General features: G+C 43.4%; 1 protein-coding gene across 3 annotated transcripts in view; it reads right to left on the bottom strand.

Annotated features, from left to right (window-relative positions):
* The window catches only part of LIPH (lipase H), a 50,952-nt gene that overhangs the window by 2,673 nt on the left and 20,985 nt on the right, over nt 1-27,294 (bottom strand). Inside the window, exons 4-9 of one of the 3 annotated variants that reach the window (XM_037131298.2) lie at nt 22,377-22,478; nt 18,493-18,582; nt 14,965-15,132; nt 13,548-13,643; nt 11,557-11,668; nt 1,937-2,110 (exon numbers count right to left, since the gene is read on the bottom strand). In XM_037131298.2, the coding sequence (XP_036987193.2) occupies nt 1,937-2,110; nt 11,557-11,668; nt 13,548-13,643; nt 14,965-15,132; nt 18,493-18,582; nt 22,377-22,478 (742 nt within the window). The remainder of the gene's footprint in view (nt 1-1,936; nt 2,111-11,556; nt 11,669-13,547; nt 13,644-14,964; nt 15,133-18,492; nt 18,583-22,376; nt 22,479-27,294) is intronic. The other 2 variants (XM_037131300.2, XM_037131299.2) reach the window with 2 other exon arrangements.

The following is a 27,294-nucleotide window of genomic DNA, read 5'->3' as shown; positions in this document are numbered from 1 at the left end:
TTAAAAACCAAAACTAACCAGAGCTGCCAGAAAGTAAAACTGTATGAAGTCTGACAACCAAAGAATTAAAGAAGAAAGATTCATCCAGACTTGGAGCGGTGGAGATGGGCAGCCAGGGCAGAGAGGATACACAGCAAGGTGGCAGCTGGCAAACTGGGGAATCCCATATCCGCATGCAGATAAACTGGGAGAAACAACAGGGGAGCAAGACAGACCATGCAACCCAGAGTTCCAGGGTGGGAAAATAAAACCTCAGAATCTCTGGCTGTAAAAACCTGTGGGGGTTTCAGATTCTGTGGGAGGGGTCCACGGGGTCCTGCAATGTGCACAAGCCCACCCACCTGGTAATCAGCACCAGGGCAGCACCTGAAAGGGCACAATTCACTCGTGGGAAGTGGAGGAAGTGACTGAAAGCGGGGCGAGAGCTGAGTAAGTGGCATTGTTCCCTCTCAGACCCCTTCCCCACATACAGTGCCACAACTCAGAGAAGTCAGTTGCCCTACACTGGCAAATACTTAAGGCTCCACCCCTTATAATGTAACAGGTGTACCAAGACAAAGACATATGGCCCAGATGAAAGAACAGATCAAAACCTCAGAAAAAGAACTAAGTGATTAAGAGATAGCCAACCTATTGAATACAGAATTGAAAACACCAATAATCAGGATGCTCACAGAAATGGTTGAGTACAGACACAAAATAAAGAAAGGAGTGAAGGTTATGCAAAGTGACATAAAGAAAAATATACAGGGAACCAACAGCGAAAGGAAAGAAACTGGGACTCAAATCAACGATTTGGAACAAAAGTTAGAAATAAACACTCAACCAGAACAGAATGAAAAAACAAGAATTTTTTTAAAATGAGTAGAGCCTTAGGAACCTCTGAGACAACTTTAAATGTTCCAATATCTGAATCATAGGGGTGCCAGAAGGAGAAGAGGAAAAGCAAGAAACTGAAAACTTATTTGAACAAATAATGAAAGAAAAATTCCCCATTCTGGTGAAGGAAATAGATATGCAAGTCTAGGAAGCACAGAGAGTCCCAAAGAAGTTGGACCCAAGGAGGAACACACCAAAGCACACCATAATAACATTACCCAAGATTAAAGAGAAGGAGAGAATCATAAAAGCAGCAAGAGAAAAGCAAAGCATTACCTACAAAGGAGTTCCCATCAAACTATCAGCTGATTTTTCTCAAAAGAAACCTTACATGCAAGAAGGGGCTGGCAAGAGGTATTCAAAGTCATGAAAAGCAAGGACCTACATCCAAGATTATTCTATCCAGAAAAGCTCTCATTTAGAATGGAAGGGCAGATAAAGTGCTCCCCAGATACAGTAAAGTTAAAGGAGTTCATCATCACCAACCCCTTATTATATGAAATGTTAAAAGGATTTATCTGAGAAAAAAAGATCAAAACTATGAACAGTAAAATGACAACAATCTCACAACTATCAACAACTGAACCTAAAAAACAAAAACAACAATAAGCAAACAACTGGAACAGAAACAGAATCACAGAAATGGAGATTACATGGAGGATGATTAGTAGACCATGGGAGCGGGAACATGGGGGAATAGGTAACATAATTGGTAGGTACAAAATAGACAGGGGGAGGTTAAGAACAGTATAAGAGATGGAGAAGCCAAAGAACTTATATGTATGACCCACAGACATGAACTAGGATGGGGGATGCTGGATGGAATGGGGGCCTTGGGTGGAGGAGGACAAAGGAAAGAGAAAAGGGGACAACTGTAATAGCATAATTAATAAAATATACTTTTTTAAAAAGGTCTATTCTTAGAAAACCCCTCATTTCCTTCATTTTGATTGATGAAGTCAAATTATAGCATTAGACCGAGCAGACTGAACCAGAATCAACAGCATTTTTGGAAAGCAGGAGCTTGTCAACTCTAGCCCATCTATCTATGGCTCACCTGTCTGGATGGGCAAGTGACCTTAACTTCATTCGGAGAATCCTGAGCTTGTACGTCGGGCCTATTATAGATCCTGTAGAGAAGACCAAGGAAATGGCTGCCACTTTCTCCAGATCTTGATTAAATCTTGCAAGCAAACTTACTTGGTGGTATTTCTGAAATGTTGCTGGTTCACTAGAGGGAAGAGATAATTTTTTTTTAATGGATATAAATTGCCAGTAAAAGAAAACACTTGTAAAGCTTACAAATCACAAGTGAGCGGTAGCCACTTGAGTCCATAGCCTGCAGTGGCCAACGATTGTGGGCAAAGCCCACTGGATTCCAAAGGACTGTGTAAGTGAAGCTGCTGCCCCCGGGACTGAGGAAATGCTATGATTTCAGAAAGGTGTGGTGCCTAATATATGCCAGGTAACTCTTGACATATATCTCCAATCCCCTTAAAAATTCAGCTAGGAGACTATTATTATCTTCGTTTTACAGACAAGGAAGCAGATGCTCTTAACGGATACATTTCAGTCCTGGCTGATGTGGCTCAGTGTCTTGAATGCTGGCCTGTGAACCAGAAGGCTGTTGATTCAATTTCTGGTCAGGGCCCATGCCGGGGTTGTGAGCCAGGACTCTGGTTGTGGGCATAGTGAGAGGTAGCTGATCCATCTTTCTTTTTTTTTCTTTTTTTATTTTATTGATTATGCCATTACAGTTGTTCTATTCCCCCCTTCATTCCCCTCCACCCTGCACGCCACCCCCACTATTCCCCCCTTTTGTTTATGACCATGTGTCTCAAGTTCTTCAGATTCTATATTTCCCATGCTATTCTTGCCCTCCCCCTATCTATTTTCTACCTACTGTCTATGCTACTTATTTTCTGTACCTTCTCCCCCCTTCTCCTCCCACTCCCCTGTTGCTAACCCTCCATGTGATCTTCATTTCTATGGTTCTGCTCCTGATCTAGCTGTCCTCTTAGTTTGCTTTTGTTTTAGGTGTGGTTGTTAATAACTGTGAGTTTGCTGTCCTTTCACTGTTCATCTTTTTTATCTTCTTTTTCTTAGATAAGTCCCTTTAACATTTCATATAATAAGGGCTTGGTGATGATAAACTCCTTGAATTTGATCTTATCTGAGAAGCACTTCATCTGTCCTTCCATTCTAAATGAAAGCTTTGCTGGAGATAGACTTCCGCCAAGATGGAAGCATAGGTGGATATGCCGTGCCTTCTCACACAACCAAGTTTAGAGACAACTAAATATTAGCAATAGAAAACACAGCCAGAACACAAACAATTGAACTTTTCGGAAGTCTGTTAACAACAAATTCTTCAGCCTGACCAGTAGGGGGCGAAACCAGCAGCTGGTGGAGCAGGGTTGCACAGGAAAACTCTGTCGGACAAACTCAGGCGCGCAGAATCCAGGCGCGCCGAATCCAGGCGCAGGGTTGGACCTAGTGAGCGACCGCAGGGGAAACAGCGAGGGAGCAGGGCTGCGGGTTGACTGTGGTCGCGCATTTGTGCGCGGATAGAAAAGCGAGGGAGTGGGCGATTGGACCGGAACCCAGCGGGTCCCCACAGCAAGCGGCAGGGAGGGCGCTGCCATTTCCCTGCTCTGACCCCACCTCCACATACAGCGTCATAACCCAGCGACCCTGAGTGGCCTGGCCCTGGTGAACATTCTAAGGCTCTGCTCCTCACCCCGCAGGCGCGAAACAGCAGAGGGGGGTCGCCATTTCCCCGCTCGGACCACGCCCCACATAAGCGTCACAACCCAGCGACCTGGGAGTCCAAGGCTCCGCTCCTCACACTTAAAGGGCACAAACAGACCAAAAATGGCTCAAGAAGGTCTCAAAGCCCGAGAGCCTATAAATCTAAGTGATGAAGAAATAGCAAAACTCTCAGACGCACAGTTTAAAACACTGGTGATCAGGATCTTTACAGAACTGGTTGATTATAGCCACAAATTAGACAAATATATGAAGGCGAAACTAATTGAAATGAATGGAGTTGCACAGGAAACCAATAGTGTTGAAAAGGAAACTGGGACTCAAATCAATGGAGTGGACCAGAAGAAAGCAAATAATGGCCAAACAGAAAAGAGTCAAGAAGCAAGAATTCAAAGAAATGAGGAGAGTCTTAGGAATCTCCAGGACATCTTTAAACACTCCAACATCCGAATTATAGGGGTACCAGAAGGGGGAAAGGCACAGCCACCAGTGGAAAACTTATTTGAACAAATAATAAAGGAGAATTTCCCCAATCTGGCAAAGGAAATAGACTTCCAGGAAATCCAGGAAACTCAGAGAGTAGCAAAGAAGTTGGACCCAAGAAGGAACACACCAAGGCACATCATAATTACATTAGCCAAAATTAAAATGAAGGAGAGAATCCTAGAAGCAGCAAGAGATAAGGGGACAGTCACCTACAAAGGAGTTCCCATCAGACTGTCAGTGGATTTCTCAAAAGAGACCTTACAGGCAAGAAGGGGCTGGAAAAAGGTGTTCCAAGTCATGAAATCCAAAGACCTACAACCAAGATTGCTCTATCCAGCAAAATTTTCATTTAGAATGGAAGGACAGATAAAGGGCTTCTCAAATAAGATCAAATTCAAGGAGTTCATCATCACCAAGCCCTTATTATATGAAATGTTAAAGGGACTTATCTAAGAAAAAGAAGGTAAAAAAAACATGAACAGTGAAAGGACAACAAACTCACAGTTATTAACAACCACACCTAAAACAAAAAGCAAACTAAAAGGACAGTTAGATCAGGAGTGGAAACATAAAAATGAAGATCTCAAGGAGGGTTAGCAACAGGGGAGTTGGAGGAGGAGATGGGGGGAGAAGGTACAGAAAATAAGTAGCATAGACAGTAGATAGAAAATAGATGGGGGCAAGAATAGCATGGGAAATATAGAATCTAAAGGACTTGAGACATATGGTCATAAACTAAAGGGGGGTAATGGTGGGGACAGGGGTTAGGGTGGAGGGGAATGAAGGGGGGAATAAAACAACTGTAACAGCATAATCAATAAAAAAATAAAAAAAAAGAAAGCTTTGCTGGATAGAGCAATCTTGGTTGCAGGTCTTTGGATTTCATGACTTGGAATACCTCTTTCCAGCCCCTTCTTGCCTGTAAAGTCTCTTTTGAGAAATCTGCTGACAATCTGATGGGAACTCCTTTGTAGCTGACTGTCCCCTTATCTCTTGCTGCTTCTAGGATTCTCTCCTTCATTTTAATCTTGGGTAATGTAATTATGATGTGCCTTGGTGTGTTCCTTCTTTTCTTTTTTTTTAAATTTTATTTATTTATCTTTAGAGGGGAAGGGAAGGAGAGAGGGAGAGAAACATCAATGTACGGTTGCCTTTTGTGCATCCCCTGCTGGGAACTGGCCTGCAGGGAACCTGCCTGCAACCCTGGTATGTGCCCTGACTGGGATTTGAACCGCGATTGTCTGGTTCGCAGGCCCGCGCTCAATCCACTGAGCTACACCAGCCAGGTGGTGTGTTCCTTCTTGAGTCCAACTTCTTTGGGACTCTCTGAGCTTCCTGGATTTCCTGGAAGTCTATTTCCTTTGCCAGATTGGGGAAATTCTCCTTTATTATTTGTTCAAATAAGTTTTCCACTGGTGGCTGTTCCTTTCCCCCTTCTGGTACCCCTATAATTCAGATGTTGGAGTGTTTAAAGATGTCCTGGAGGGCCCTAAGTCTCTCCTCATTTTTTTGAATTCTTGTTTCTTCATATTTTCCTGTTTGGTCATTTTTTCCTTCCTTCTGGTCCACTCCCTTGATTTGAGTACCAGTTTCCTTTTCGTCACTATTGGTTTCCTGTGCAATTCCCTTCATTTCAATTAGTTTAGCCTTCATATGTTCCTCTAATTTGTGACTAAAATCAACCAGTTCTGTGAGCATCCTGATCACCAGTGTTTTGAACTGTGCATCTGAAATCTTGGCTATTTCTTCATCACTTAGAGTTATGGGCTCTGGGGCTTTGAGATCTTCCTGAGCCATTTTTGGTCTGTTCGTGCCCATTAAGTATGAGGAGCAGAGTCTTAGGTGTTCACCAGGGCAGGGCTACTCAGGTTGCTGGTTTGTGACGCTGTATGTTGGGGTGGGGTCAGAGCGGGGAAATGGCAGCCCCCTCTGTTGCCGCTGCTGCTGGGGCCTGCTCGGTCCTGTCTCACCACCCACTCCCTTGCCGGTCTATCTGCGCAGGAATGAGCCACCACAGTCAACCCGCCGCCCTGCGCCCTAGCTGGGTCCACCGGTGGCTCACTGGGTCGCTCCCTGGGTCGCTCACTGGGTCTGCCCTTTGCAACCCCACACCTGGAATCTGCGCACCTGAGTCTGTCTGACTGAGTTTTCCTGTGCAACCCCGCTCCACCAGGTGCTGGCTTCGCCCCTCTTATCGGTCAGGCTGAAGAATTCGTTGTTATCAGACTTCCGAAAAGTTCAATTTTCTGTGTTCTGGCTGTGTTTTCTATTGCTAATATTTTGTTGTCTCTAAACTTGGTTGTGTGAGAAAGCGCAGCGTCTCCACCTATGCCTCTGTCTTGGTGGAAGTCTTTTTCACACAAGCCTGATCCATCTTTCATGCACAGGTGTTTCTCTCCCTCTCTTTCTACATCCCTTCCCCTCTTGCTGAAAATAAATAGGTAAAAAAAAAATTAAGATTTTATTTATTTATTTTTAGAGAAAAGAAGGGAGAAAGAAAGGGAGAGAAATATCAATGTGTAGTTGCCTCTCATGCACACCCAGCTGGAGACCCACCCACAACCCAGGCATGTGCCCTGACTGGGAATCGAAATAGCTACCCTTGGTTTTGCAGGCTGGCACTCAATCTACTGAGCCGTACCAGCCAGGGCAATAGGTAAAATCTTAATAAATAAATAAATAGCCCTGGCTGGTGGTGTAGCTCAGTGGATTGAGCTTGGGCCTGAGAACCAGAGTATTGCAGTTTGATTCCCAGTCAGGGCACATGCCTGGATTGCAGGCCAGTTCCCAGCAGGGGATGCACGAGAGGCAACCATACATTGATATTTCTCTCCCTCTCTCCTTCCCCTCTAAAGATAAATAAATAAATTTTTTAAAAAAGAAAAAAGAGTAAGAGAACTGTATTTGGACAACAATTAAAATAAATTTAAAAAAGAAACAAACTAAAAAGGATGAATTTTGATATAAGGGACTTCCGCCCAAGATGAAGGCGTAGGTGCAAGCACTGTGCCTTCTCGCACAACTAAGTTTAAAAACAACAAAGTTTTAGCAACAAAAATGCAGCCAAACCACAGAAAATAGAACTACACAGAAGTCTGACAACAACAAACCTTTCAGCCAAACCGGTAAGAGGGGCAGAGCCAGCAGCAGAGCGGGGTCGGGCAGGAAAGATCCACCGTGACCAACCCGGGTGCGGGACCCCAGGTGCGCCAGCAGCTATGGGCAGATCCCAGGTGTGGAGAAGCAGGCGGACCCACTGAGGGCGCAAGGCAGTGGACCCACTGAGGGCTGATTGTGGTCACACATTTGCGTGCAGATAAACTAGTGAAGGAGCTAGCAGTGAGACGGACCAGGCAGGCCCCAGCGGCAGGAAGCAGCAGAGGGAACCGCCATTGTCCCTCTCTGACCCCGCCCCCAAATACAGCGACACAAACCTGCGACCTGGGTGGCCCCGCCCTGGTGAACAACTAAGGCTCCGCTCCTCATACTTAACAGACATGAACAGATCAAAACATGCCTCAAGAACAACTCAGAGCCCCAGAGCCCATAACTCTAAGAGATGAAGAAATAGCCAAACTTTCAGATGCACAGTTCAAAACACTGGTGATCAGGATGCTCACAGAACTGGTTGATTTTAGTCACAAATTAGAGGAACATATGAAGGCTAAACTAATTGAAATGAAGGGAATTGCACAGGAAACCAATAGTAATGGAAAGAAAACTGGGACTCAGATCAAAGGAGTAGACCAGAAGGAGGAAAAAATATGACCAAACAGAAAAGGATGAAGAAACAAGAATTCAAAAAAATGAGGAGAGGCTTAGGAACCTTCAGGACATCTTTTTTTTAAAATTAATTTATTTATTTATCTTTAAAAGGGAAGGGAAGGAGAGAAGGAGAGAAATATCAATGTATGGTTGCTTCTGGTGCATCCCCTGCTGGGAACTGGCCTGCAACCCAGGCATGTGCCCTGATGGGAATCGAACCGTGATCTTTTGGTTCGCAGGCCCGTGCTCAATCCACTGAGTTACACCAGCCAGGGCAAGACATCTTTAAATGTTCCAACATTCAAATTATAGGTACCAGAGGGGGAAGAGGAACAGCCACCAGTGGAAAACTTATTTGAAAAAATAATAAAGGAGAATTTCCCCAATCTGGCAAAGGAAATAGACTTCCAGAAAATCCAGGAAACTCAGAGAGTCCCAAAGAAGTTGGACCCACGAAGGAACACACCAAGGCACATCATAATTACATTACCCAAGATTAAAATGAAGGAGAGAATCCTAGAAGCAGCAAGAGATAAGGGGACAGTCACCTACAAAGGAGTTCCCATCAGACTGTCAGTGGATTTCTCAAAAGAGACCTTACAGGCAAGAAGGGGCTGGAAAGAAGTATTCCAAGTCATGAAATCCAAAGACCTACAACCAAGATTGCTCTATCCAGCAAAATTTTCTTTTAGAATGGAAGGGCAGATAAAGTGCTTCTCAGATTAGATCAAATTCAAGGAGTTTATCATCACCAAGCCCTTATTATATAAAATGTTAAAGGGACTTACCTAAGAAAAAGAAGATAAAAAAGATGAACAGCAAAAGGACAGCAAACTCACAGTTATTAAGAACCACACCTAAAACAAAAGCAAACTAAGAGGACAGCTAGATCAGGAGCAGAACCATAGAAATGAAGATCACATGGAGGGTTAGCAACAGGGGAGTGGGAGGAGGAGAAGGGGGGAGAAGGTACAGAAAATAAGTAGCATAGATGGTAGGTAGGAAATAGACAGGGGGGAGGGCAAGAATAGTGTGGAAAATATAGAATCTAAAGAACTTGAGACACATGGTCATAAACTAGAGGGGGGAATGGTGGGGGAGGAGGTGTGCAGGGTGGAGGGGAATGAAGGGGGGAAATAGAACAACTGTAATGGCATAATTAATAAAATATATTTAAAATAAAAAAATAAAATTCAGAAAAGATGAATTTTATAGTCTGTAAATTATACCTCAGTATTTTCAAAGGTTAAAAAAAGAAATACATCTAAAGCATGGACATAGGGAACCTCATCAGACAGACCTTGAATGTGACTCCATTTGCACCCACTGTCTGGTAAGACTGGTAAATTCAAAGTACATACTATCATTTCCTTTACCTTAAACTGTGAAAATAATATTAAAATGTCCAAGTTGCCTTGCAAAAAGAAGTAGCCATTATCTCTTATGTAATAGAACATGTCTTTCCTTTCCCCCCATATACTCTCTGATTGGTGATGACTTTTTCACAAACATGACTAGAATGAGAATGATTAACCGTGACTAAAATAAAGATGTTAAAGTCTCTATCGTATGTATTCAAGACAAAAACCTCCAGATAAATTTAGGAGTTGATCCTTGGAAGGAATTTATTATGTAAAATTAAAACTTCTAAGTTATGTAAAGCAATTACTGGCACGAACACTCAAATTTCGCTAGGTGAACACTTCCCATTATATAACTGTGCAATCTCCCCTGCTATTCCTTAGAACGTCCAGATGAGGTCTCTGCCTGGCTTCCTCACTGAAGGTCGCAGCGCGTAAACCACCTGAGGCTGATTCCTCAAGGTGTGCTATACCTAGTGGTGCTCTCCCCAAAAATGCTGCCCCACTGTGGGTCCGAGAATACTGACACTGTAGTGAGGTCTATGAAACAGAGCCATGAATAACCCTAAAAAACCCCACACTACTCACACCCTTAAGTGTGGTGGGTGGAGGGAGCAATACAGCCCAGTGGGAAGAATGTAATGTAGTAATTAAAGCTATGGACTTTGGGGTTGGATAGACCTGCCTCTGATTTTACCTAACTTGCCCTGATCAGCCAGCTGTATGATACTGGCCACGTTACTTGACCTCTCTGAGCCTCAGTTTCCTCATTCATAAAACAGAGACAGTAATACTGCCTCACAGGGTTCTAGTGAGAATTTCATTAGCCAATGTGTATGATGTGCTTCCTTCAATAAACAAAGGCTATTATTATTATCCAAGGATGCATTTTAAAAAGTCACCTCTAAACCACCCACCCACACTTTCTAGACCTGCACACTGAACCCATGAGGCGCTTGCCGGTTTCAGATGACATTCTACTTGGTCCCCTATGGGCGACGATAGAAAACGACCCAAATGCCTCACAGTCAGCAGGACCCAGGAAACATTTCCTGAGTAAATGAATAAAATGAGCCTCAAGTTCCTTTGCTTAAAGTACAGAGTTTAAGGTATTTTTTTCTTTTTCTCAAATATAGAAGTAATAGATGAAAAAAATATTATTTTAAAACATATATAAATATATAATACACACAATAGATACAAAATTGAAAAAGTAAAGAGAAGCTGAAAAAAAAAGCACTCACATTTCTACCATGCAAAGGGCAATCTAATACTTTGTCATGTTCCTATTTCACTTTTCTAATATTGCTAAGTTAAAACTTCATATATAACCCTGGGGGGTGTAGCTCAGTGGATTGAGTGCAGGCTGTGAACCAAAGGGTAGCCAGTTTTATTTCCAGTCAAGGCATATGCCTGGGTTGCAGGCCAGTTCCCTGGGAAGGGGCATGCAAGAGGCAACCTCACATTGATGTTTCTCTCCCTCTCTCTTTCCCTTCCCCTCTAACGATAAATGAATAAAAAAATTTTAAAAAACTTAATATATAGAGAATACATTGTTAAGTTTTATTCTTAATATAACTTTATATTCTGAAGCTTTCACTTCACATATTATAAGCATTTTATTTAATGTTTCCTAAAAACCTCAATGTATGAATAGTATTCAATTATATGGGAATATTTAAATTAACCATTTCCTCATCATGGGATTTTTAAGGTGTTTCCAATTTTCTATTACAAGTTATATTCTCTGAGTTTCACAAACATACACATGTGTATGTGCATATGTATATATGTACATATATGCATGCATGCAGGCATGTGTGTGTGGTGAGCTCATAAAAGAATAGAAACATACACATATGGGGGCGGGTGTCTGTTGGGGTGGGATCGTTGGGATGGACCAAAAAGTTGCACTTTTGTTGTGTATACGCCTTTACTGTTTAAGTCTTTTACAGCAAGCAAAAATAACTTTTGCAATTAAATGTTTAAATAAAGGAAAGAAGGAGGTGAGGGAGAACAGGAAGAAAGGGAAAGAGAGGGTGAGAGAAGGAGGGGAGGGGCAGAGGGGAGGGAAGGAAGAAGGAAAGTGGCAGAGCTAATCCTTGCACCAATTCCGTTTGTGTAGAGCCTGGGAGATGAACAGCCACGGGAAGCAATTACACAATAGGTCCTCTTACATCTTTTGTAGAACAAAGAAAAGTACAGACGTAAAAATAAGAATAAGTATATCTGGGATTTTAATTTCTCTGAGCAAAAAGGAAAATAGCAAACTGCAAACTAACCCAACACAACTTACTGGTTGATTTTGGATTCTGTGGTGTTTCCAGCTTTGTCTCTCAATTTGATTGTAATGGAGCCTCTTCTTATGTTCTTGTTCCAAGTTATAATATCCACAAAGTAATGATATACTGCAAAACCAGGAGAAAACATGGTAAGAGAGAGGTATTCCCGACTGCTCCCCTAAAGAGTCAGTTCCTAAAAACCCAACCTCCCTAATAATTGAGTCTCTCTTTTAACTCCTTTCTAGTTTCTCTGCAAATATCCAGGGCAGAGATACTCCCTTCTGTTCTCTTTGGAAATGATGGCTTGAGTGACAGCAGAATTCAACAGTATCCAGTCACCATGTTTAGGCAGCACCGTTGAATCAGTATTCCCACCTTACTGACCAAGGTCTCGTGGCCTGCTGCTGACCGTGACCTGTTCACTTCAATCCCTGCCCATTTCAGAATAAACCAGCAAGGTGGCCCTGTAGAGACCCTCCACAGCCGACACGGTCTTCCACAGCCTGGGCAATGTCCACCAGCCTATCCAGCCTCCCTCATCACTTCCTCGGTCATGCCATACCACCTGCACTGCCAAGCTCCCTCTTGCTCCTGGGCCTTCCCTCACCTGAACATTTCTTTTTTTAAATTTTTTAAAAAAAGACTTTATTTATCTATGTTTAGACAGAGGAGGGAGTGAGAAAGAGAGGGAGAGAAACATTAATGTGTGGTTGCCTCTCACACGACTCCCACAGGGGACCTGGCCCACAACCCAAGGTTGTGTCCTGCCTGGAAATCGAACCAGAGACCCCTTTGGGACCTGAACATTCTTACTTTGCTGCTTTTGCCAACTCATCTATCAGGTTTTGGTTCAATGTCATTTCCTCCAGGAGGTCTTCATCGACCCTCAGACTAAGTCAGATCTACCTCGTGGAGTTCCTATCATGCTCTGGGATTCCCTTATCATTAGCATACTTTATTTGCAAAAAGTCAGAAAAAATGATAATAAAAAAATGGTAAATGAGTGGATACATCCATACAAATATTGCCTGAATAATGTCTTATGGGGTTACAAAAAGGGTAAATGTACTATAGCAATAACTGGGAAAGCATAAAGGGATGATTACTCCTCTTTGTAATTTCAGCAGTAACACCTTATAGGCACCCACTAAGTTCCCGTTCAGGTAAATGAGAGTACATGATGTGTTCAGAGGACTCTTCTTCCTCTCTGCTCTTTGCTCCCTAAGGTCAAGGATGCTTTGGGAAAATGGTGATCCCACCATGATATTCAGATTTGCTATCTCTTGGTCAGAGTTGCAGAGAAAGGGAAAGAGGCTCAGGGAGATGGCTGTCCCACAAGAGAGGGAGGGAGGTAAGCCCTGGTGTTGCCATTTCATGCCCAGTTATTGGTCAAGGGCTTGCCCCACTTGGACCTGGCAGACACAAAACCCGGGGCTGCCACACATGGCTAAAGAAGGAGGGAAACCCAGGGATCTGCAGCCTCTTTTACAAGGGTTGCCTCCAAGAAAAGTGAAAAGGGAGACAAGATTATAAGACATACACCTGTGCAGGAACCCCCCTGCTGGCTTCCCTGGGCATCCTATCTGCTACCCCATCGAGCCCCCTTCTGGAATACCCAGCCTCTCAATGTCTTCAGCAGCTCACCTGATTGTCCCTAGCCCCAATCTCATGTCTCCTGGGGATCGAGGAATTTTCTGATCCCCAGTGGTTAGAGGAAGCTAACCACTATGATTTGTTGAGATTTTAACCCTTCTAACCCAGAAGATAGGCGTTTTTATCCCCATTTCACCTATCAGGACATTGAGACTCAGAGAGGTCAAGTGTCTTAATCAAGGCCTCACAGCTAGTATGTGGTAGAGTCACGATTAGACCTAGGCCTTTCCAGCACAAAAGCCCAGGCTTCATCAAGGTCTTCATTTGCTGAAAAAGTAGCCAGGAGCTGAGACTCAGCTATTTCAAAAATAAAAGGATTGGGAAAAAGCAAACAACCACATTCACCACTCACTGCAGAACGGTTTCTCCTCGGCTGTGTCAAAGAACGCTTTAGTCATAGGAGGATCCTTCTCCCTTAGATAGTCTTTCCAAGAATCAGCATAATACCCTATAAAACAAGCAGGAAAAGTGTAACGCTCACATGTATCATGTAAGTGTAAGAGCGGCTGGGGAGGTACAGAGAACAGTGAGTCGTCACCCCACCACCACCACTGAGATGGTCTCCCTCACATCCCCCTCACACTGAGGACCCAGAGAGCCTCCGGCAGTGCCTGCCCAGCGCCCACCACACCTGCTCTGTGTCCTGTTCCCAACAGCTGGGGCGTGGAGAAAGGATCCTACAGTGCCTTTCCCCTCTTTCTACTGACATTACATCACCCAACCCTGGTTCTCAGTAATGGAGGTGGGGAACTGGAGCAGACTAAAAATAGCACTGATATTTTCAGTAATACATTCATTTTATGGTTAAAACAGATTCAGGTTTATACCTAGAATAGCATCACTTGTGCAAAGCAATGTACTTTCTTGAACTACTTTTGGGCCTCTGCTTTGTAGCACTATAAAGGGGCCTCTAAATTGCACAGAACCTGGGTTTGCCATGTGACTATGTCACTAAGCAGATAAATGTCCTCCTTCCTGTCTGGGCCTGCAGAAAAGAGTGGGCCCCCTCTCTCTCCTCTGCCCCACTCCTAGTGGATGGCCTCTGCCTTCTGACTTACACGATCCGGGGTGGGACCGAAGCATGAGTAACTTTAAAAAGCTCTCTCAGTGACTGCAGTGCATAACCGAGACTGAGGAACCCTTGTCTATAGCATGCCCTAATGTTAACTTAGATTTTTCCTTTGGGAGCAATTAGAAAATTCTCATGACCGTCTGGTTCCAAAATCCTCACCACCTGAATTGTTTCAATTACCCCTGAGCAAACATCCAATCAGCCTCCACAGTATCTATTACGCTGCCCCACCCCACCCCTGTGCAATGCGCACAAGAGCCGGAGTGTGGCGCGACGGTACTTACAGACACAACTTGTTGGAATGGATAATTCCGCAAGGCTCACTTGCCAGAAAGGGTCACGGTGACTTCCCCCAGCAGAGAGGTTGTGTGCAAGGAGAGGGTGTTCCTGTCCCCATGGGAGCAGGCTATAAAGGTGACTGTGCCTGGACGGGCTTAGAAACTCTTCTGGAACCTTCTTTTTCATACTAGAATAGTGTCCAGAGAGGTCGCACTGCCTTCTGGATGAAATCCTAAACAGATGGCTTTTCTGACACGGGTTAGAAGACCCCAGAGGACTTCATGCAACAAACTGGCTAGGAAAGTTTTCAAAAAGCATGCAATTTTGAGGCTCAGATCTAGATACTAAAATGGCACTGGGGTTCCTTCCAAAGACTCGCTGCTGGTTAACCAGAGGGGAGACTGCTCGTTGGACTCACCGGGAACTGGACAGGGCTCCTGCTGCGGGGCGCCACAGCTGACACACCTGCCGTTCCTATAGTCCCGGTAGGAGGCGCAGGGATACGCAGTGACGGCACAGTCCTCTCTCAGGGAGGAGAGGTACAGGTACACGGACCTCTGGTGGTCACACTTGAAGTATTGAATTCCTGGGTTGTGAAAGGAATGGTTAAAGAATGGAGCAGTCGCCCTGGCTGGGCAGCTCAGCTGGTTACAGTGTCATCCTGATATGCCAAGGTTGCGGGTTTGATCTCTGGTCAGGACACATTCGAGAATCAACCAATGAATGCATAAATAAAGTAGAACAACCAATAGATGTCTCTCTCCCTCTCTCTCTCTCCTTTTCTAGCTCTCTCTGTCAAATCAATAAATAAAAACAAAAATAAAAGAATAGAGCAGCTGTAGCATTTAATATTATTATATCACATATGATATGCACATACACACACAATTTATCATGTCTCCTATATACCAGGCACTGTGCTAACAACTTCAACATATTCTATTCCACTTAATCCTTATAAAAACCCATAGATCAGGAATCAGGCTGGCGAGCGACAGGAGGGAAAAAGAAGATAGACATGACTGTCCCCATTTGACCTAGCAGGACATTGAGACTCAGAGAGGTTAAATGACTTGTTCAAGGTTACACAGCTATTACGTGGTAGAACCCTTCCTTTGTCAGGTGAAACGGAGGAGATAAATTCAATGGTAGTCAGAGATTCCCCCGAGGTTTCCAGAAGAAGACCAGAACATTTAAATGAAGATATCAAAAAAAGAAGCCATGGTGGGGGAGGGGGAGGGTGGTTGAAGAAGATCCCAAGGAGGGCAAGCGGAGGAAATAGCTTTGAAAAAGTATGGCGGGAGACGCCACCCTGGGTCCGCATGAAGTTACTCAGACAAGGTTTCAAAGATGAGTATTCAGCGCAGGTAAGAATCTGAACAGGAAACAGTGAACACAATGAATGGGGAGCCATGTCTGTCAGCGAGTGGTCGGGACAGCTCTGGATGCTGGAGTCAGATCGATGTTCCTCTTTCTTCAAAGTTTCCACTTAGGCCCACTTAAGAAGCCAATATTTATTTACTGTGTCTGGGTCTTCCACTTGCAAAAACAATGAATAACAATAAAGAGGACGTCCTTACAAGCAAAGCATATTATCTTTGTCTGCTCTTGGATGTGGAACAGGATTGCTTTCCATTCAGGGTACCATATGGTTGGCCCCATTATGCCATTTCACTGGAGTCATTTTCAAACAGCACATCCTTCCTGTGAGGCCATATAAGCTGCCATTTTGTAACAAGATCATCTTTTTCTAGAATTATTTCCAGGACCGTTTAACTTTCTCTAGCATGGTGAAATACAAATTTAGAGCACTTGTAGAGCAATGGGTTTTTAATTCAGTCCCTCATACCCCTTTTATGTTGTCTTCCAATTATCCATTTTCTTTATCCTCACCTGAGCACATTTTTCCATTGCTTTTGGAGAAGGAGAGAGAGAAAGAGAAACATCAATGTGAGAGAGAAACATCAATCAGTTCCTCCCGTATATGCCCTGACTAGGGACTAAACCTGCAACCCAGGCATGTGCCCTGACTAGGAATCAAACTGGCAGCCATTCAGTTTATAGGATGATGCTCCAACCAACTGAGCCACAATGCCCAGGGCCAAAAAATCCACTTTTGTTTTGTGAGTTTTTTTCTCATTATAAAGTAATATGTGAGGTTTGTCCAGGAGAAGTCCAGCCATTGTTAATATAATGAGAACAGTTTGCACGACATCGAGGAAACCTGGAAGCCAAGGAGAGTGTTCATGTGCATGCGTGAACAATGACAACTTCACTGTACTAGTCAGTGGGGGCAGTAGACGCCATTGAGTGAGCATGCGTACTGTGTGGCCATAACATTCAAAATGACTGGGCAGTACAGCAAAGATTCTGCATCAGGTTTTGCATTAAACTTGAACATTTCTCCATGAAAACTATTCGGATGATTCTGAAGGCCATAGCTATGGGCAACGGGTGATTTGCAGCTTCGTCATGACAAGGCATCTGCTCATGCATCATGTCTCATGCAAAGTTTTTTTGAGAAACATCAAATCACCCAGGTGACTCAGCTGCACTACAGCCCAGATTTGGCGCCCCACAACTTCTGGCTTTCCCCAAAACTAAAATCAACTATGAAAGGAAAGAAATTTCAAACTGTCGGTGAGATTAGGGAAAATACATCAGGGCAGTTGAAGTATTTTTAAAAAGAAAGAAAATACAAAATAATAGAAAATAATGATGGAAAAATCACATAGAAGTCTAATATTCATTGATCACTTTGTAATTGTTTGGAGCATTTATATTTGGTCTCTTTTCTGTACTCACACACATATAAGTACATGCTTAAAATAAGTGGGGACCATACTGTACAGTTGTGTCTTTTTCCTATAATATCACACTGTAAGTGTTTTCATTAATCTCTGAAAATAATATTTTTAACAATTATATTTCTTTTTGTGGGTGTACCACATTCATTTAATAATTTTCCTATGTTGGACATTTAGATTACTTCTAAAAATCTAACTACAGGGTCTGGCACAAATAACACCCTCTTTTTATTACAAAATCTTTTATTACAAAATTATAAGCATATAATTCTGTAATGTAACAATATCACACACACTCAAGCACACCATATGACATTTTAGATGAAATGTGCAAATTGCTGTTCATCTCATGTGAGACATGTGTGTATCCTACCAACCACATTCAAGCAGGTGTTACTTCTGCCAGACCTTGTGTTATGAATGACACCGTGTTCTCTAATTTTTGTCTATATTTCCTATTATTTCTCTAGAAGAAATTTCCAGATGTGAAATTTCTAGGTCAAAGACACACCTTTCCAAGAGAGACAAATAATTCATAATAGCTTTTAATTATTTAGTTATGGTTATTAGAAGTAGTATATTTGAGCCCTGACCAGGTTGGGCATCATCTTGCAAAGCAAAAGGTCACCAGTTCTACTCTCAGTCAGGGCACATGCCTGGGTTGTGGGTTTGGTTCTTGGTCCCAATCAATGTTTCTCTCCCTCTCTTTCTCCCTCCCTTCCCCTCTCTCTAAAAGTAAATAAATAAAATCTTTATTTTTAAAAGTATATAAATAATAGTTTTTAATTCATAATTTATATTTATACCACCTCTACCTTCTCAGGAATATTTTTTAAAGATTTTATTTATTTATTTATTTATAGAGAGAAGGGAATGGAGGGAGAAAGAGAGGGAGTGAAACATCAATATATGGTTGTCTCTCAAGCACCCCCCACTGGGGACCTGGCCCACAACCCAGGCATGTGCCCTGACTGGGAATTGAACCAGCGACACTTTGGTTCACAAGCTGGCACTCAATCCACTGAGCCACACCAGCCAGAGCTCAGGAATATTTTTTATTAAAAACTATCCCACATAGAATATCAAATTTTTTTAACATACCTTTTTAAAGACAGAAAATATAAAGTATTTGCACTTACCTCCAAGGATGGTTTTGGGACAACCAGGTTGATCCACTCCTCCATTTGGGTAGAAGTCTATGTTTCCTAATGGTTCCCTGTAGCCCAGTGCTAAAAGAGAGCACACTGTGCTTTAGACTGCTCTGAACTGTTCACATCTCATAGCTCATTGCCTGCAGGATTTGGACGAGGGTTGTATTATTATAACTATTATTATTATTATATTTTATTTTATCTATTTCTGCTTAAATATTTTTCCCAAAGCTACCCAGCTGTTAGAGAGTATTATTGCTGTACACACATACACATGCATTAACCAGGAGACTATGAAGACAGTGATGGAGTTTATTTCTGATATTTCTGAAGACCTAAGAGAGCTTGGTCACTCATTCACTGCAAAGCTGATAAAAGGATAGTTTTCTTCATTACATTTCTCTGGAGCCCTCTATTCTCTGGGTGCTTCTTGAGCCTCTACTTGTATCTGTGTAAATCTTTAATGAATAAGAAACAGGGAATGCCCTGGCTGGCATAGCTCAGTGAATTGAGCATGGGCCTGCAAACCAAAGGATCGTGGTTCAATTCCCAGTCAGGGCACATGCCTGGGTTGCAGGCCAGTTCCCAGCAGGGGATGCACGAGAGGCAACCATACACTGATATTTCTCTCCCTCTCTCCTTCCCTTCCCCTCTAAAGATAAATAAATAAAATCTTTAAAAAAAAGAAAGAAAGAAAGAAACAGGGAAGAATAAATTTTTATTTAGTAGAAAAAATCTTTTAAATTTTGGGATCTAATATAGTAAAGACCTTGGAAAATCTTCTAGAAAACAGGGACCTAAAAAACTATACATAGATTTAATAACTGCCTATTCTCTTTACCCTTGCAACCCCAAATAATCAGTAAAATGCTTTATTTAAAAGATTCTTTATATATGTACAATGGGGGACCCAAAAAATGGAATTAGCTTCTGGAGGGCAGGCACCTTGCAGCACAGGCTTCCCTGGCTGAGCCAGTGCTCTAGGAACCATCTGTAAGTGCACCAGCTGGCATTGTTGGGGGAGGCTGTAGTTGGCTTCAGTGAACTTTTTTTAAAGACTCTTTCAACATGTTTGCCCATGTCATAATGGGTGAATTACAAACGCACCTACCTGCCCACACCACAATGAGTGTTCAGCAGTATTTGACCAAAAACGACATGACCCCCACGTCCCACCCTCCCTATTCACCTGATCTCACCTAAGTGACTATTTTTTGTTTCCTCACATGAAAAAAAGTCCTCAAAGGGAAACATTTGCTGACATGGAAGAAGTAAAACAAACAAACAAACAAAAGGCAGAAGCACTAAAAGGCATCAAAATTGACAAGTTCAAAAACTTTTGGAAAAAATGTTGTTAGGTATATTGCATCAAGTTGAGAGTACTTTGAAGGTGACTGAAGTTTAGGAACTTCTGGCCAAGATGGAGGCTTTGCTTCCTCACACAAACAAAAGAAAGGCAACAACCAGTTTAAAAACCAAAGCCAACCAGAACTGCCAGAAAATTTAACTGTGTGGAAGTCTGACAACCAAGAAGTTAAAGAAGAAACATTCATCCAGACTGGTAGGAGGGATAGAGATGGGCGGCTGGGGCAGAGAAGACATGTGGCACAGCTACAGCCGGCAGACTGGGCATGTGAGGCGGTGGCTGGCAGAGCGGGAGGGCCCACATTTGTGTGCAGATAAACTGGGAGGAACAACTGGGGAGCAAGACAGACCACACAACCCAGGGATCCAGCTCAGGGAAATAAAGCCTCAAAACCTCTGACTGAAAAACCTGTGGGTGTTGCTGCAGCAGGAGAAATTCCCAGCCTCACAAGAGAGTCTGTTGGAGAGACCCACAGGGTCCTAAAACGTATACCCAGGAATCAGCACCAGAAGGGCCCAATTCACTTTGGGTAGTGGGGGAAGTACATGAAAGCAGGGTGAGAGCCAAGCCAGCAGCACTGTTCCCTTTCTGACCCCTTTCTGCCCCAAATGTAGCGTCACAATGCAGAGACGTGGGTTGTCCCACCTGGAGAATACCTAAGACTCTGCCCCTTATTATGTAACAGGTGCACCAAGACAAAGAAATATAGCCCAGATGAAAGAACAGACCAAAACTCCAGAAAAAGAACTAAGCAACAAGGAGATAGCCAATCTATCAGATGCAGAGTTCAAAACACTGGTAATCAAGATGCTTATAGAAGCCCTGGCTGGTGTAGCTCAGTGGATTGAGCTCAGGCCTGCGGGGAGGAGGAGACGGGGGAAAGGTACAGGGAATAAGAAGCATAAATAGTAGGTACAAGATAGACAGGGGAGGTTAAGAACGGTCTAGGAAATGGAGAAGCCAAGAACTTATATGTATGACTCATGGACATGAACTAAGGAGGGGGAAGTGCTAGAGGGAGGAGATACAGAGTGGAGCAGGATAAAGAGGAAAAATAGGGGACAACTGTAATAGCATAATCAATAAAATATATTAAAAAATAAAAAAACATGAGAAAGAAGATGACTGAAGTTTAAACATGTAAGAGTAAATACACAATTTTTTGTAAATAAATTCCATTTTGGGGGTACCCCTTGTACACATAGTTTATACATCATCGGAATAATAATAGTTATTATATATTGAGAACCTATACGTGTTTGTGAGCATGATGCTAGGTGTTTTACACACCTTCTCATTTCACTATGTCTGCAAAGTAACCATTGGTAAATTGAGATGAAGTAACTGAGAAAATACTGAGGCTCAGAGGACTTTAGGAACAAACACAACCCACTAGAAGGAACAAAATCAGGGACTCGAGTCCATCTCTGCCTACTGCAAAGTTTATATATCAGTACTTTCTATCCTGGCTGGTGTGGCTTCGTGGGTTGAGCACCAGCCTGTGAATCAAAAGGCTGCTGGTTTGGCCCAGTTGGGGGCGTGAGAGAGTCAACTGATCAATGTGTCTCTCCCTCTCTTTCTCCCTCCTTCCCTCCCCTCTAAAAAGATAAATAAGATCTTAAAAAAAAGTTTATAAACTTTCCTTCAAAGTTTACTTTCTCTCCAAGAATAAAAAATAAACTGCTCTATTCCATCAAGCATTAAAATGTCAGTGAGGTACTGCACTTAAGTAAGAAAAGACTTTGCAACAACACATTAAGAATTCAGCTGTTTCTCAGGGACCTTTTTTTAAGGCAAACAATTGCTGAATACCGCACCAGAGTGCCCAGGACAGGTGGTCAAGGGTTTGTTTTTTTCTTTTTAGGTGGTTGTATCACAAAGAGGGTATGTGATTAAATGATCACTCTGCTCTGCCCCCTCAGCCCTCCCCAAATCCTACTCCAGCTCTTCTCCCAGACATCTGGATATGAAGACCTATCCTTAACATCACCCCAAACCCCATGATGTGTACCCAATTCCAGATAGGAAATCGGCACCAACAGAGACAGAAACGGCCAGAAAGATCCACAGAGACGTGGCAGTTCAGAATCAATCACTCTGTGTAGAGACAGACACACTTGACCATGTATTTCTGCTTTAGGAAAGAATGAGAAAGAAACAACAAAAACACAAAATCATGCATCAGGATCCAGTTGTACATATGGAAACACCTGTCCACAAGGTGTGCCAACCGGCCTGTGCTCGACTGGTCGGGATGGTCACTGTAAAAACAAGAAGAGACCCCGGGAAAGGCACTGCCACTCCAGCAAAAGATCCTGGGTGCCTGCATTAAACCAGCTTCCCATCAAAATTTCTGTGGACTTGGAACCCTGCCCCAAAAGGGGGAATCTGGAGGAAACAGATCTGCCCCTGCATGACAGTCCGTCCCCCCCCCGCCCCCACCCGGCCTTGAGAGGATTCCACGGGAGTCTGGGAGGTCACTGACACACAAGGACAGGAATGTTACCATCGATGTCAGAATGGATGACGTCAACGAACTGTGCATCACTGGGATCTAATCTGTCCTCAGGCGGCCTCCCGTTGAATAAAGGGCCAGCAGGGTCGAGACCTGGAAGGAAAACAGAGTGGGTCTGGCAGCCCCACGCCATGAGTCACCTGTGGCTGAGCTTTTGATCCCCACCCCCTTGAGGATGGCTCACAGGCTGCAAGGCACCCTCAGGTGGGCAAGCGCTCGCATTCCCATCCTGCTCCGTCAGGCTTCTTTCCACAGCCCTGTAGCCTTTTCCCACAGGAGAGATGGTTCCCTGGCAGTGACCGCTGAGAACAGCGTCCCAGCTCCATCAGGAGGCGTATCTGTGCTCAGCTCAACAGCGGAGTACACAGACGTGTGGGGAGCAGGGGGGTGGGGATAAACTGGTTCCTCAGGAAAAAGCACCTAAGGGTGCATGTAAAAAACAGATGCTATACTTATCTTTATCCCATTTTAATAGTTTCCCTTTTTATTATATATACTAGCTCATAAGCTCCACATCACAAGCCTGAGGGAAGCAGGGTAGCTATTACCATTCCCATTTTACAGATGAATGAACTGAGGTACAGAGAAATCATGTGTCTTAACCAGGGCCACAGACTCACACAGCAATCACCACTCAGTGTGGTAAGCTCAGCAGCAAAGAGTGAAACTCTCTGGCCAGACCAGGTACTGAAGAGGAAAATAAAGTGGGTGTCAATTCCTATGCAGTTGACTCAGCCCATAAATGCCTGAACTGATTTCTTGCTCTTGGTCAATGCCAGCCGGGCGTTCCTCACCATCCTTGTGAAACAGCTGTAAAAACAAGACGGCAGCTCCCATGATGCTGCAACCACAAAATAAAAACTTTAAACTAAAAAATAAAAACAAAACATGGGAGGTTCGAACGGGCCCTGCTCACTAGAAACCTAAGGGAAGGTTTCAAGGGACACATTGAAGATTTTATCTATGAACTTCATTTTAAATAACACCTCCCCACTTCCTGGTGTTTTGTACAAAACCCAAGATAGCATCTTTGTCTCAGCTTTCCTGGTTCCAGCCTCAATCTCTCATTTCTCTTCTCCCAAAACTCTTGCTTCCCAGAGGCTTGTCTGTATCTGCTTCTTTCCTTATCTCCTTCACCTCCGGCACGGGAAGCCTTTCTTATTCCCCCGTCTGCTCCCAACTGAAACTGATGTGGGAGGAGATGGATGAACACCCAGGCAACTGAGTTCACAAGATATTCTCAACAACAACAACAAAGAGCAACTCATAACTTTAGAAAGAGTTTTTGTTGGGGAAGCCTCCTCTGCACATCAGACAGCACCTTGTGGTGTAAGAAAATGGACAGAGAAACAGCGAGAGCCCAGTTCATAGCAGCCCCCAGATCCATGGCGGTAAACTGGCTTCCTACATAAAGTCCAAACCAGGGCAATTTTACGAGTGATGAGGGTGCTACTAATAATTATGCCAGGACCAAGGCGCAAATGAGGACTGTTACAATACCCTTGGACATAATGATCTCTTTAGGGATAAGCCATAGCAAATGATCAGTTTATAATGTCAGCCAAAAATCACAGTTAAGCTGCCCTAAAAAGTTGTGTCAAATAGGTGTGATATGGAGCCCCAGACCTAACACAGGCCAGCTGTGTGACCTTAGGCAGGTTACTATATTTCTCTGAACCTCAGTTTCTTTATCTGCAAAATGGAGGTAGAATTAATAGCTACTTCAGAAAATGTAAAAAATGACTCCTGGATCTGAATCCAGAACATTTTGAGATTAGAAACAAAATGGGGAAAAAATGGAGCTTTTCTTGTTGCTCTAAGATCACCAGAAAAGTGTCTAGTGATCCCTGTCCGCTGCTGCAGCATTAACTGGTTTGAGAATTTGATGACGTCAAACATGCTGCATGCAGCTTCCGGAGCCTCTTCCCCTCATCTCCAGGGTCACAAGGAATTCTCTAAGGCAGTGCTGTCCAAGAAAAATATACTGGGAGCCACATAATAATTTTAAATTTTCAAGCAGCCACTTAAAAAAAAAGGAAAAATCAAACAAGGAAAATTAATTTTAATATTGCATTCTATTTAATCCAATACATCTAAAATACTATTCAGGCATGTAATCAATATTAAAAACTTGAGATTTTTAAACATATTTTGTACTTAGTCTTCAATGTCCAGTGTGTATTTTGTACTTACAGCACCTCCCGGTTTCCTTTAGCAACATTTCAAGAGATCAACAGCCACGTGTGGCTAGTGACTACTATATGGGGCAGCCCAGCTCTGTGGCCGCTTTTCGAGACATAATGTTCCGACCACCTGTATCTTTTGATTAAAAGAATACACTCCTGTCCCGACCAGGTAGTTCCGTTGTCTGGAGTGTCATCCCAGATACATCAAACCCAATACACCAAAGTTTTGGGTCTGATCCCCAGTCAGGGCACACACAAGAAGCAACCGATGAACGCATAAATAAGTGGAACAATAAATCAGTGTTTTAAAAAATGAAAACAAAAAAGTATACACTCCTGGACCCTAACCCCAGAGATTCCGATTCAGCAAGCTGGCATTGTATCAGCACCCCAAGGTAATTTTCACACACATTAAAGCTGAGAATTAAATTTAATGTATTATCGAGTGATGTAGGGACTTGAGATAGATTAAAATCTGTTCATGTTCTGCCATCTTCTGTTGAAGAAGTTAATAAGAAGTAAATCCAGGAGCTGTGCCCGGACAGGAAAAGCAAAAGGAAGAGCAGAAGGAAGAAGGAGACATGGAAGAGATGAAGCAGCCATTAATTAATGAGCAGAACCATCCAATACTTGGGAGGCCGGAGTGAATGGTGTCCTTTGGGGAACAGGCCAAATTCCCACTTCATAATCCAGTGAGCCCACTCTGGCAAGGCAGTGGGAGGTGAGTAGAAAAGAGAAATAAATGCTTGACCCCTGAAACTGCTGTAGGGACAGCTTGTGACAGTGGAAAATTGTAATGGTGGGAAATGGTGACCCACCCACTATTCTTTTGACATTGTTTCTGTAAGCGCTGGCTCTGACTAATATGAAGCTTGCAGATGAACAGCATGCTTGTATAAGAATCCTAGGAACTAGTTGCAAAAGATACAGACTCTGATCTTCAGGCATCCCAGCTCTGGGAGATTTGCTGACCTTCATCCATGGAGCCAGGACGACATGAAGCCAGGACAACGTAGGTCGGGATGATTAAACCAGGATTCTGCACACCAGACCGGCACTTGCCTCATTGGAATGGACTGTGTTCATCCATACTAAGAGAGCTTTCAACCCCTCCCTTAATCTCTTTGTTCTGTCCCTCTCTCCCTCCTTACAAAAACCTCTGCCTCCGCTGAGATGGGAAGTTGGGCTTTGAGACAGGAGTCTACCATCTTCCACATGGCCGGCATCTGCAAATAAATCACTATCTTTTCAGCATCTGCCTCTCAAGTATTGGCTTTCATAGCAGCAGGCAGCCGGACCTTCATTAGGTTACAAACTGAGATTGAACTTGGGGCTCAGACAGGATGAGAAATCAGGAGAACTTGGGGGAGTCAGTGGAGAAAGAAAGTGGAGCTGTGGACCAATGGCTAAATCCAGCTCACGGATCAGGGCCACATGGGCAGGGAGCCAGAGGAAGGCAGGTTGGGGAAATTTCCATAATCAGAGGCCAGGTTACATTGGATTCACATTCAAAGTAGTTGTGGAACCGGTTTGCTGGGAGGCTGAAGAACAAAACAGGGGGGGTGTTAAGTAGAACAGCGGGGGGGGGGGTCTGGAACACGTACTGGAGAGCACATTTGCTCATCTCTCCCCAAACTTTGTGGTCAGTGATGTCAGGTTGCTAGCTTGAATTCAGACACAGGAGGGGTATGTATACACCATGGAAATCAGCAAACACTACAAATCAGGGCTTTTACGTCCTTCCTTCTTTTTAAGGGACACAAGCAAATTGAAGCTATCTGTCCTTTGTACGCATAAGGGAAAAGGAAATTTTTAAATAAGTAAGAACATGTTGCTTTCTAAAACATAACACTAAATTTATTTTATCTTATTATTTTTTTAAGAGAGGGAAATATCAATGTGTGGTTGCTTCTCATGCACCCCCACCAGGGACCCGGCCTTGCAACCCAGGCATGCGCCTTGACTGGAAATTGAACCCGTGACCCTTTGGTTCACAGCCCACGCTCAGTCCACTGAGTTACACCAGCCAGGGCAACATAACACTAATTTTAAAAATTGTAAAGAACTTTCCCTAGGAAAGCAGGTAAATAAGAATATGAGGGCAGCCTTGGCCTTTGGGGTGAAATTGAGAAACAAAACAGCCAGGAAAAAGAATGTGACCTCAAGTACCAACGAATGATGTGTGTGTGAGAGAGAGAGAGAAGGAGAAAGTGAGAACGGCTTGCCCTGGGCTAGCTGTCCAGTTACGCAGCATATTCAGATCTGTAGCCTTAAAACTTTATCTCCAACATAGTTGGTTTGCATTGTTTACCTCTTCCCTCCTTCCTTCTTCTACCTTCCAGATTCCCTAGAATTAAAATAGCTCTTTCCACATGAGGATGGATTCTGGGAAAGATATGAATGGAAGAAGGCTTAAGTCTCTGAAAGAGAAAGCCTCTCTGAGTCCTTCATTTGCGGCAAAGGAAAGTTACTGGAGCTCGAGGCAAGAGAACCCAGCACAAGTTTGTTTGGGGTTTGACCTGCTGCATAGCTGAGTGTTTTCATTAGGTTTTAGCTTGCAAGCTGATATTCAGAGAGCAAGCCCCAGCCATCAAAGTTCCCATCTCAATTTCCTATGATGAAACTACTGCTGTGCCTGGGGACAGACACATATTAGGTATGTAGTTCAAGCTCTTCTGAATAAAATAAAAGGAAGAAAGCTATCTGCTTCAGGCACAGAAATC

The sequence above is a fragment of the Artibeus jamaicensis genome, unplaced genomic scaffold, assembly GCF_021234435.1.
Source record: "Artibeus jamaicensis isolate MK-2021 breed Jamaican fruit bat unplaced genomic scaffold, CSHL_Jam_final scaffold_474, whole genome shotgun sequence".
In the NCBI taxonomy this organism is placed as follows: Eukaryota; Metazoa; Chordata; class Mammalia; order Chiroptera; family Phyllostomidae; genus Artibeus; species Artibeus jamaicensis.
This window is presented reverse-complemented; position numbering and strand designations above follow the sequence as displayed.